Consider the following 11,930-nt stretch of genomic DNA (forward strand, 5'->3'; position numbering starts at 1 on the left):
GAGCTGGCCCTTTGAGCATGAGGGGTAAGTACTTGATGGCGTGGAGATCATCTCCTCAATCCATATGGATATGAAGGATATAGTCCTCAATCCAGACCCCAGGGTCTGTTGTTCCGTCGTATGCCTCTATGTTTACGGGCTTGAATCCCTCTGGAAATTCATGGTCCAGCACCTCATCGGTGAAACATAGGGGGTGTGCGGCACCCCTGTAGCTGGGTGTACCGCGTTGTTCGGATGTTTGTTGTGTTGCATTGTATGCTGGGGCATGCTTGCGTGGTACATAGATGGATCTCGTTGCGCCGCCCTTTGGGTGCGAGCCCTCGCATGGGTCGCGTGTTGTATTGTGGGTGGCGTTATATGCCGCTCTGTGTCGATAGAGGGGTCATCTATCCGACCAGGTGGCTGCTTTGATATTTGGTTGTGGGGGGTCTGAAGCCTCCTCATCGAATTCAGGTAGCAGCTTCCGATTTGGGTAGCTCTTGGAGGGGCGATTGTCGCCGTACATCGCTGCTGTGTTGAGTATTCTACTCCATCTAATGTGGAGTGTGTCTTGCACAGCCTTGAGCCTTTGCTTCTGCTTTTTCAGACTCCTCGTGGTGGCAACAAGCCTTTTACGGGCAGTCTGCTACTCCGGGTGCCTGTCCGGCGTTATGTCGTCCGAACCATTATCCTTGATAGGATTTGTTTGTTCGGTTTGGTTATCCGGATTGATGTTGTCTGGCAGCGGTTCGCCCTGCTCCAGCGCTAGGTCTGTGTGATCACTATTTCTGTCGAGGCGGGATTTGGGGCGGCGCTTGCGTCGCCGCTTTGACTGCTTTTCGAGGGAACAAGCCTTCAGTGCGTCCTTCCGCTCCTCGTCGTCATCTTTTGCTGCGTCCACCATGTATACGTCATATGACGAGGTGGCGTTCCAGGGCCCAATAGGCGCTAGTTCTTCATCGTCTCCTTCATCGGCGTCCATACCGTCGATGTCTTCGGAGTCGAAGTCGAGCATGTCGGTTAAATCGTCGACAGTGGCTACAAAGTGGGTGGTGGGTGGGCTTTGAATTTCTTCATCGTCCGTATCCCAATCTCGCTGACCGTAGTCCGGCCAGGACTCTCCTGATAAGGAGAGAGACTTTAGTGATTTCATAATATCGCCAAAGGGCGAGTGCTGAAAGATGTCCGCGGCAGTAAACTCCATGATCAGCGCCCAATCGGATTCGATCGGCAGAGGCGCGAATGGTTCGGAGTCCGGAGAGGAGTCCGACTCCTTGGAATCACGAGTCTCGTGGAGTGCGGGGCTGGTGTTCGGCTCGATCACCGTTAGGATTGCAGCCCCCGAGGCGGCATCCATCCACCCATCCTCGATCAGCGCAGTTGGCTCCGAATTAAGGGTCGAAGCCGATGCGGGTGCGGCCTTCAGGGCACTGTTAGGCGGCAGAGCTAGATCATGCTCGTCGTGGCAATGTGGCACGCTCGGCAGTGGCTCGAATCCATCGAAGATCAAGTCCCCGCGGATGTCAGTCGTGTAGTTTAAACTTCCAAATCTGACCTGATGGCCAGGGGCATAGCTTTCGATCTGCTCCAGATGGCCAAGTGAATTGGCCCGTAGTGCAAAGCCGCCGAAGACGAAGATCTGTCTGGGGAGGAAGGTCTCACCCTGGACTGCATCGCCATTGATGATCGTAGGAGCCATCAAGCCTGACGGCGACGACACAGAGGAACTCTTAATGAAAGCACCAATGTCGGTGTCAAAATCGGCGGATCTCGGGTAGGGGGTCCCGAACTGTACGTCTAGGCCGGATGGTAACAGGAGGCAAGGGGCACGAAGTTTTACCCAGGTTCAGGCCCTCTCGATGGAGGTAAAACCCTACGTCCTGCTTGATTAATATTGATGATATGGGTAGTACAAGAGTAGATCTACCACGAGATCAGAGATGCTAAACCCTAGAAGCTATCCTATGGTATGATTGTTGTTGTGTATGTTGTCCTACGGACTAAAACCCTCCGGTTTATATAGACACCGGAGAGGGTTAGGGTTACACAAAGTCGGTTACAATGGTAGGATATCTACATATCCGTATCGCCAAGCTTGCCTTCCACGCCAAGGAAAGTCCCTTCCGGACACGGGACAAAGTCTTCAATCTCGTATCTTCATAGTCCAGGAGTCCGGCTGAAGGTATAGTCCGGCCATCCGGACACCCCCTAATCCAGGACTCCCTCACTTGTGCTAGTGAAATACTTCTGAAAATTCTCTTATGAGGTCACGCTACAACAAGAAAAGAATGAGAGTTTGTGGAGAGTGTAGCACTAGAACAAATACGAGAATTGAATTAGACAAGTACCTAGCTGAGGATACCCAAGAGTTGACTGCTGAATTTGACCTTCTTGAGTGGTCGAAGTGCAACGCTGCTCGCTTTCCCGTCCTTCAAAAATGGCCCATGATATACTGGAAATCCCCATCTCAATGGTTGCTTCTGAATCAGCTTTTTGCACTAGTGGTCGTATTCTCGATGACTTCATAAGCTCTTTGATACCAGCGACACTCCAAGCATTGATATGTGCACAAGACTGGTTGCGTAAGCCTATCAATGTTGAAGCTGATCTTGGTGAGTTGACCAAACTGGAGAAAGGTACTTAAATGTATGTGCATTTTTGTTATTTCAATGATCATGCAATATTTTTGTTATTTCTGTAGACGTGGGAGCCCTTCAATTGGACGATAATGACGTAATACCGATTGATTGATCTTCATGCATGAATTGGAGTGGAAAGTTGTGCAAGTCGGTGCCTGAAGTGATGAAGTTTGTGTGTGTCATGTGTTGAACACATTATGTACTAAGTTTGTGTGTGTCATGTGTTGGCCCTAACTTTGGCTGGCTGAACTTGGTTGTTCTAGAATTTCATGTGCCAGAATTTCATATGAACTTGTAATGAAGTTTAGTACCTTCATATGTTCTATACTCTAGTGTGCTTGATTTGTGCCTTGTGTAGTTCTGTTGGTGATTGTACTGGACACGCTTTTGTTTCTGAATTTCTTCATGTGGTTGTACTGGACATGTACTAAGTACTTGTGGTCCTGTTGGTGCTTGTACTAGACATGTTTTTGTTCCAGGATTTCTTCATGTGGTTGTACTGGACATGTACTAAGTCTCTAAGTGATTGTAGTTGTACTAGATTGTGCTTGCATGCACTAAGTTCTTGTAGTGGAACATAAATTGTCTAGAATTTATTTAAACGCGTCACTAGGTTGTGCTTGTACCCCTTACTTGTATTGGACATGTACTAAATTTGTTTCTTCATGTAGCCAAACCATGTCTTGATCAAAAGTTCGTGACAACTTTGGTGATTACCGAAACCGAACCAAAAGCAAAGCGTTACAATCGAACCGTATCTATGTATAAAACCATATGAACCGAAGTATAAAAACTGTATAAACCAAAAAACATATAAACCAAACCGAATCAAACCGAAAAAATCGAATGCACATGCTGAGGAATAGCCCTCAAATAAGCTTGTCTCTCCATCCTCGAGGAAGCCCAGGTCGACCTCCACATCTTTGAGGAAGCTTGGGTCGACTTGCCCATGGTAGGAACAAGCTCTTAGTCAGGGCGTTTTGGCAGCTGCAAGACATCAACGCCATGTTGGAGTATGGCGTGCGTGCAAGGATCCACCGACACAAGGAAACGATGACAGACGACTCATGTTTGCTAATCCACTGTGACCAAATCCAAATAGGAACCCGAGCACAAAAAGCGCCATAGAGTTGGATGATGATTATCTCTTGATGTTCTTTTATCTGGAGACACAATTGGTTCAAATTTTTGAACCAAATTTGATCACTAATGCTTTCTTTGCATTATATGATGCACTTGGTACACCACCTAGTTATATATGTCACTTTGTATGATGTTGAAAACTTTGAAGGAAAGTTGATGATAACGTAGGTGCTTAATTAAGACCAAAGTTTGATATACTTGGTGATGTAGATACTGAAATCACTCACTATGAAGATAAACAGCTTAGCTTGTTTTTCCACCACTATTCATAGAGAAATAGAGGAAGTGAATACAAGGATTTAGTCATGCGTATTCAGACACTTTTTCTTACTCAACATAAATTTTAGTTGAACTTCTATGTTTTAGGTTGTATTATTCTCTCTGTTATGTTAGGAGATGACACAGATTATTAGTGTTTGGTTATTGTTTGTGAGGCTTTACAGATGTTGCTTTAGTTGGCTTAGCTCAATTGACGATTCAGCTAACTGAGATAATTGAATGTAGGATTAACCCAAGTTTGGCATGGCTATGGATTCCACTCACCAAGGCGAGGGGATCGACTATTAGGTCCTCATTTATTTTGGAAGCTGGTTGTGTGGGCATGCACAGGAGGTAGGACCATTTGTTTTGGCTAGAACTACACATATTTTGCTAATTTTTGTAAGAAGTATGCGATTGCGCGGCTCCCGATCTCCTCTGTGGCGGCAAGCGGCAAACCGTCTAGCGATTATCGATTTTAGTGGCACGGCTGGTCTTCGCGATGGCGACAAACAGACCTTGGCTGCTCTTGGTGGTGGAGGCTAGCCCTAGCTGGGCCCTGCGCCATCCCGGCCACGGTGTGCCGGAGGCTAGCAAATCTGGCGTCGTTGACCAAGCCCCTACCTAGAGTTCCTATGGGATCTAACCTCAGGAACATGTGTGTGCGCTCGTCTTGGCTGTGGGTGTCGGTGTCTCTGGTGGTTGCAAAGTGCGATGGCGCGACACTAGTGCAGCTGTTGGGATGGCTGGTTGTGTGCTTGTGGCCTATTGCCGGTTGGTAACAGGTGAGGGTGGTCTCTTGGATCTAAGGCGTATGCCTCAGCCATGGTGGATGGTGCTGCCCTGTGGCGGGCAGTATGCGCTGATGTCGGCTGCTCTTCTCGGGCGACAAGTGGATGGTGAGTGTTGGTGGCATTATGTGGAGCATTCCGTCCTTCTTTCATGTCTAGTAAATAATGTCACTAGATTTCAGCATAAATACTAGCCAGGTACCATTTCCCAAACTTGATTTACTTTTTATGCACCTCGGTCATTGTTCACGAAGTAAGACGGCTTAGCCGTCGAGTAACTCCCAATATAGGAGTAAAAACAAGACGTAATAAAAAAAGGATCGACGCGGAAAGTTCTGATTGAAATAGGATCTAAACAGGGAAGAGCACTTGCCATTCGTTGGATTTGAAGGTGGTTGCCTCGCCTAGCTACTTTGCCATTCGGATCCAGGTCTTTGCGGTCCTGGCCGCCGAATATGGAGTGGCATGTCTCTTGTGGTGGTTTGGATTTCGGGAGAAATCCTTGGCTTATGGACGGCCACGACAACGACATCCGCGGATGTCGATCCCCTTCTTGGAGGCATTGTCGAGGACCCCTTCCCTCTCATCCCTCTATTCCTAGTGAAAACTCAATCATTTGCAGACTTGGCGGCGGCAACGTGCCGGTGTTGTCCGCTTCTTGGAAGCGCCACTGTGGGATGAAGGGGTTGTGAGTGTGCTGGGCCATTGATGACAGGTATTCGGCGATGCTTGGGACCTACTCTGGTGGTGCCCTCCCTTCGCTTTCGCTCCTTCTGATGCGTCGCACATACGTCAACATGGACAATGGCGGTGTTGACCATGCGACGAGCTCGGCATGGTTAGGTGGTCACGCTTGGTTTCTGTGCCTTGGCAACCTTCTCGCCTGATTCCGCTCGAGCTCTAGGGTGAGTGGCTCTGCATGCTGACGGTGTGACGCCCTTCGAACCAAGGTGAGAGGACAGGGGGATTTCTTTAGTGGCGGAGGTGGAAGTCGGCACGACTTGGTTCGGCCACCCCATGGTAGATGACAGTGTGCTCCCACCTCCTTCACTCTGCTCACTTCATGTTTCTCACTATATCTGGTCCATTGATGTGGCGACTTGGTGGATGAGGACCTTGACGATCAAGTTGAGCTCTTTTTTTTTTGTTTGTTTGTTTTGCCGTGTGTCTTGTAAGCTGATTATGCAGGTTTCTCAAGGTGTCACTTATTTCACGCAGGCCCTAGGCCTTCTTTCTAAATAAATAGGGTTTTTACCATTTTTGCCATTAGTTGTGTCCCACTACTCAGTTTTGCCATTAGAAATTACAACTACTCAAAAATGCCATCGATCCATGAGATGTTTGCTCAAAAATGACATCGTTCTGTTAGATGTTTCCTCAAAAATGCCATTAGACATCATTATTTTCACATCAAACTCATTGATCATGTTATATGACAAAAATAAGCCTAGACCCACATGTCAGTTCTCTCTATCTCACAATGATAAGTGTGGCCCCACTTGTCAGGAGTAACCAAGCGAATAATTTTATAGGAAAATAAGAACGTCGTTGGGATCAAGTGGGCCCCACACTTTATTGTAGTGAGATAGAAGGAGAGCTGGCATGCTGGTTCATAGGTATTTATGTCATTATAACATGGCAAAAGAGATTTGAGATCACAATAATGGTGCCCAGTGGTATTTTTGAACATGTGTCTAACAAAGCGATGACATTTTTGAGCAGTTGAAATTCCTACTGGCAAAACTGAGTAGTGGGACACAACCGATGACATAAATGATAAAAACCCTAATAAATATATCTTAATTAAGGCCTCTTTTGGTTCATAGGATAGGATTATCATAGGAATAGGAATCTTGCAGGAAATGAGATGACATGTATCTCAAATCCTATGAGTAGAAATAGAAAACAAGATGTCATTTGGTTGACATCAAAGAAAATTTTCCATTGAGTCTAGTCTCTTTTTTATTTTTCTATAAAATGTGGAGAATAGGAACCAATCCTATGTAGGAATAGGAATCCATTCATATGAACCAAAGGGTTCTAAAAGAAATTCTATAAGAATTCTATCATCTAGAACTAAACCAAAGGAGGCCTAAGAGTAGTACTCAGAGGTGATACTCAGAGGTCGCTTTATTACCACAGTATTGGCTCGTACGAGCTCATACCAGTTTGGTGCTCTTTATGATTACTTGTATTTCGTCTTTTCTCTTCCTGTGTTTGGAGTTAGTTTGATGAGGGATACTTGAATTTTTTAAGTAATAAAGCGACCCTTATAAAAAACACACTCACAGACTCGACCACCGGCCCTCACAAATGTGACCAGCATATTTTTTTTCTTCATCAATGGAACGTGCTTTGTTCCGATTTGCCAGTCAGGTGCTGCTGTTTGAAATGCCCACGGCAGTACGCCTACTAGTTCATCGTGGTGGGGAACTTATCGCCTGGGTTTAACGCTCCACCGGAGGCGACATACAAGGAGCGCCATTAGATCTTGGTCGCCCACCAACTGGTTCGCGCAGGATTGATTCTCTCCGGTGCTTTGCTGCAATGGGCCCAGTGGTTCCTTTTGACACTTCTACCAGAAACCTGAAACTGCGTGTGATAAGACTTGAACCATCTTGTTTGTTGCACATCAAGAGAACAATATGCTCAGGATTAGACTTGATGGGATCTGAATATCTGTACATGTTGCATGCGTCTTTTTTTGGAGTCTGAGTACGTGTCATGTTTTGGTTTGGTACCAGCTGAGCAGTTTGGTCTCCCTCTTCTTCGAGCCTCCCTGCTAAATAGCTCGGACGACGTCTCCAAAGGTGTCAATTTCGCTGTCGGCGGCGCGACGGTGATCGACGTCGACTTCTATGAGAGGAACAAACTGGTCCCGTTCAAGCTGATAAACAATTCTCTGAACGTGCAGCTGGGCTGGTTCGAGGAGCTCAAGCCAACGATTTGCAACAAGACCGTAGGTGTGCTGCATGCCCTCCAGTGTAGCCACCACAATGCTTAATCCCATTCCCTGCCAGTTACATACTGAAAAACTGCTTGATTCGTACAGCGCGTAGAGAATGTCTCAAGAAAGCCCTCTTTTTTGTTGGGGAGTTTGGAGTGAATGACTACAACTTCTTGTGGAACGCCGGGAACACCGAAGACCAAGTGAGATCCTATGTACCCAAAGTTGTGAAAAATATTGCCGTGGCCGTGGAGGTACATTACTGTGCAGCTTCATCAGTTTTGATCTCGATGTTTTTTACTACACAAAACACTTCTTTTTTTCGCCCTGTAACAACGTTAGGACGCGACACCACGCTAAACCATTGCCGTGCGTTTGCTTTGGTACCGCAGAGGCTCATCAAAGGAGAAGCAATTTACGTTGTCGTGCCAGGGAATCCCCCGAACGGGTGCTCACCCACCATGCTGACAACCCGCTCTAGCTTCAACAAGACGACAATGTACGACCACATCGGTTGTCTAAGCGACATAAACCGCGTGGCTAGATACCACAACTCCATGCTCCGCACGGCGATTGGCGCTCTCAGGGGCAAGTGCTCGCATGCCAGGATCATCTACGCCGATTTCTACGGCCCGATCATCACGATCCTCGACAACCCCAGCCGATTCGGTAAGGACTAGAAAGTTTGCAGGGATTGTATGTCCATGTTGCTGACCATTGCTTGTTGTTGTGGGGTCACTGAGCTTTCTACAAAAAAATTGATCAATCTGCAGGAGTAGCTGGCACTGACGCTCTACGGGCTTGCTGCGGAGGTGGCGGGGCGTACAACTGGAATGCCAGCGCTTTCTGCGGCATGCCGGGGGTGACTGCCTGCAAGGATCCCTCGGTGTTCGTTAACTGGGATGGTATTCACTACACGGAGGCTACATATCGCTTCATCGCCGAAGGGTGGCTCCACGGTCCTTTTGCCGACCCGCCAATACTAAGTGCTCTTCACTACTAGAGAAAAGACTTAATCTAAACCATTATAGACAACAGAAAGAGTTCATGAATATGTTAACATCATATTTTAGAAGGAATTAATGATGGTGGTGCTGAGAGTCATAGAGGATCGACGATGACGTCATGTAGGCTCGATGCCGCCACGTGAGAGGGGGTAAGTCTAGTGTTCGAACGACAAGTAATTATGTTTTCTTACAGTGGATTGTTGAGAATGTCATTAATTGGAGTAACACATGTATGTGATTTCTTCGAGGAAACCATCTTGAATATAATAGTTTTTCAGACGATTTCTCGGACAAGAGATTTGTTCAAGTCGGTTGCCTTATAGAACTAGCATAGGTGCCATAATTAGTATCGGCTGAAATTTCTTCTGTCAAAAACTGACTCAAAGGACGGACTCCAAGACTAAGATTTGTAGAGCGAAGGTGGGACAATTCTCATTTGAACCTAACTCATGCCAACCACAACTACCCAGGTCGACACACCTGAAATGATCAACAACCTAGCAGCATTAAGAGAACTTTAAATGAGGCGAGATTTTGATAAAGACATCTTCCAAGAGAGGAAATCCCATTATTTCACTTATTAAATTAGCAATTACCAAACATTTTTTACACCCTTCCTTGCACATCTCGATCACTTTAGTTACACCGCAGACGGTACAATACTGGAAAAAGATTATAGAAAAAATACAACAGAAGTAGTAATAATTACTCAACACACGAGAGCACACATGTATCAAATATTCATGCCTCGGTGTAGAGGTGAGCTGGGAGCTTGGGCTCCACGACAGCCTCCAGCGGGAACTTGCGTGGCGTGGACAGTCCAAAAATCTCCTCCATGCTCAGCTCCACGCCATCAGGGAGCCTCCACGTGAACCCGTGCAGGAGGTTCGCTAGGCTCACCTGGATCACCTTCAACCCAAGACTATACCCGGGGCACATCCTGCGTCCCGACCCGAATGGAAGCAGCTCATAATCCTGCCCCTTGACATCGAGCCTGCTGCCGAGGAACCGCTCTGGCATGAACTCCTCTGGCGCTTCCCACAACTCCGGGTCACGACCAATAGACCAGACCATGACTAGCACCCGTGTGCCGGCAGGGATGTCGTAGCCATTGATGGACGTGTCCTCGCGAGAAAGGCGGTACAAGCATCGGCGCTACCGGATGCAACCGCATGGTTTCTTTGACGATGGCATCCACGTAGGGAAGGCTCGGCATGTCCTTTTCGGTGACCCATCGACCTCGCCCCACCACACGGTCCAACTCCTCGGTGGCTTTGGCAAGCACCTCTGGCTTCTTCAGGAGCTCTGAGAGGGCCCATTCCACAGTCACCGCGGAGCTCTCTGTGCCGCCAGCAATGAGGTCCTACACAAGCACATTTCAAAATGGTGTTGATCAGTGTGAAAAGTCAGAATTATTGGTAATGTGTAAATGAGTGATGCTGTACATAGTTAATTAGAATCAGTTCAACTGCTTGCACAATCTAAATGAATTGCAATGTCAGAGTCTAATTGGTATTGCCCTCTGATCTGAAAAGTTCATTTCTCTATTGTATTTGGTGGAACTTCTCTACAGTTGACACCTGGTGAGACGTGCCTATCAACAATCCCATTATTTTCCCCAGAGTTCAGATAATGGAATTATTAAAGTCTGACTCGCTTAGACCGATAGCAACGGGACATAATATGCTTGCTGTCTTTTCTGCTTAGAACATGATACTTGTTTTGTTTTCAGTGCAGGCAACCAACTACATTTGTGTACGAATCTACTAGTCTCAAAGCACATGAATTGTTGCAGGGAAGGAAAGCAATAGCAGTAGCACTCACCTGAGTGAAAGCCTTGACGCCCTCTCTGTTGAGCTTGACCTCGAGACCGGGATCGCTGGCGAACTGCAGCAGCACGTCCACCATGTCCTTCACCACGAAGCTCTCCCCCTCGCGCCGACGCCGCTCGCTGTGCTCGTCCACGACGTGCTCCAGGAACCGGTCGAACATCTTGCTCAGCTTCTTCATCCTCTTGATGTACCCCTGCAGGTCCATCCAGTCCAGCCACGGGATGGAGTCGCCGATGTTGAGCACGCCGTTGAGCAGGAACAGCTCGTCGATCATCCACTTGAACTCCTCGGGCGTCGTGATCACCGCCCCGGCCTCGTCCCTCACCTCCTTCTCCAGGTACTTCTTGCCCATCACCATGCGCGTGATCACGTTCAGGCTCACCGTGGACAGGTAGTCCTTGAGCACCACCACGCGGCCTGCGCCGCCGCGGTACAGGTCGCCGAGGAGGGCGAGCACCTCCTCCCTGCGGATGTACTCGTACGACTCGAGGCGCTTGGCGCTGAAGAGCTCGGTGAGGCACATCTTGCGGGCCTGGCGCCAGTAGGCGCCGTAGGGGGACCAGGTGATGTCGCTGTAGTTGTAGGTGGTGTACCTGCCGGCGGCGGTCTTGGGGCGGTCAGTGAACACCACGTCGTGGGTCTTGAGGAAGAACTTGGCCATCTCCACGGAGGAGCCGACGACGACCGGGAAGGAGCCGAACTGGAGCTGCATGAGCGGGCCGTACTGCTTGGAGAGCGCGTGGATGGAGCGGTGCGGGAGCGTGCCGATGAGGTTGAGGTTGCCGATGATCGGCCACGGCTTGGGGCCCGGCGGGAGGTTGTACTGGCGGCGGCGGCGGCGGCGGAGGACGGCCTTGAGGAAGAGCACCGTGGCGAGCACCACGCCGAGGAAGGACGCCAGCTGAGGAAGCTCCATTGGGACCGAAGAAGTACCACGCCGGGCAGGTACGCTGATGATGATGCAAGTGATGTGGCTGAGTGATGTCTTCAAGCTTGAGCTGGGTGTTGAGCTCGTGGTGGTGCTACTCCTACTTATAGATGGCGATCGAGGTGGAAGTGGAAGAGCGCGTGCATGGTGCCAAGTGGACGTGGGAAAGCACCGGGAAATCTGAAGAAGACTTTGGAAAACTTATTTGACGAAGACTATCTCGTGTGTTAGAGCAACTCTAGCCGAGAAAAAAAAAATCTGGTTTTCCTCTCTAACCGGCATCTGGCTAAAGCCCAAAAAAACTCAAAGGAGTAAAAACATATACTCCAAGCGGCGCGTGACCCTTAAATTTACTCCTCCTCGCGGCCGCGGAGTAAAAAAAAAATCCAACCTTGCATCTCCACCG

General features: G+C 48.3%; 1 protein-coding gene and 1 pseudogene across 1 annotated transcript; one reads left to right on the top strand and one right to left on the bottom strand.

The window, feature by feature from the left end:
• Positions 1 to 2,416: 2,416 nt before the first annotated feature.
• On the top strand, positions 2,417 to 8,760 carry LOC119299546 (GDSL esterase/lipase At5g45910-like). Its single transcript, XM_037576743.1, has 5 exons — positions 2,417 to 2,615; positions 7,555 to 7,773; positions 7,863 to 8,011; positions 8,150 to 8,426; positions 8,531 to 8,760. Exons 1-5 carry the CDS (start codon positions 2,417 to 2,419, stop codon positions 8,758 to 8,760), a joined length of 1,074 nt encoding a protein of 357 aa, XP_037432640.1.
• Positions 8,761 to 9,314: 554 nt separating this feature from the next.
• LOC119301572 lies at positions 9,315 to 11,587 on the bottom strand (annotated as a pseudogene).
• Positions 11,588 to 11,930: the final 343 nt, after the last annotated feature.

Source organism: Triticum dicoccoides, chromosome 5A (assembly GCF_002162155.2).
Source record: "Triticum dicoccoides isolate Atlit2015 ecotype Zavitan chromosome 5A, WEW_v2.0, whole genome shotgun sequence".
NCBI lineage: Eukaryota > Viridiplantae > Streptophyta > Magnoliopsida > Poales > Poaceae > Triticum > Triticum dicoccoides.

Coding starts and splice junctions, on each gene's coding strand:
- LOC119299546 (XM_037576743.1), top strand. CDS start 2,417: ATGGCCCATGATATACTGGAAATCCCCATCTCAATGGTTGCTTCTGAA. Junction 2,616..7,554: donor GTTGACCAAACTGGAGAAAG/GTACTTAAATGT, acceptor GTTTGGTACCAG/CTGAGCAGTTTGGTCTCCCT. Junction 8,427..8,530: donor CGACAACCCCAGCCGATTCG/GTAAGGACTAGA, acceptor ATCAATCTGCAG/GAGTAGCTGGCACTGACGCT.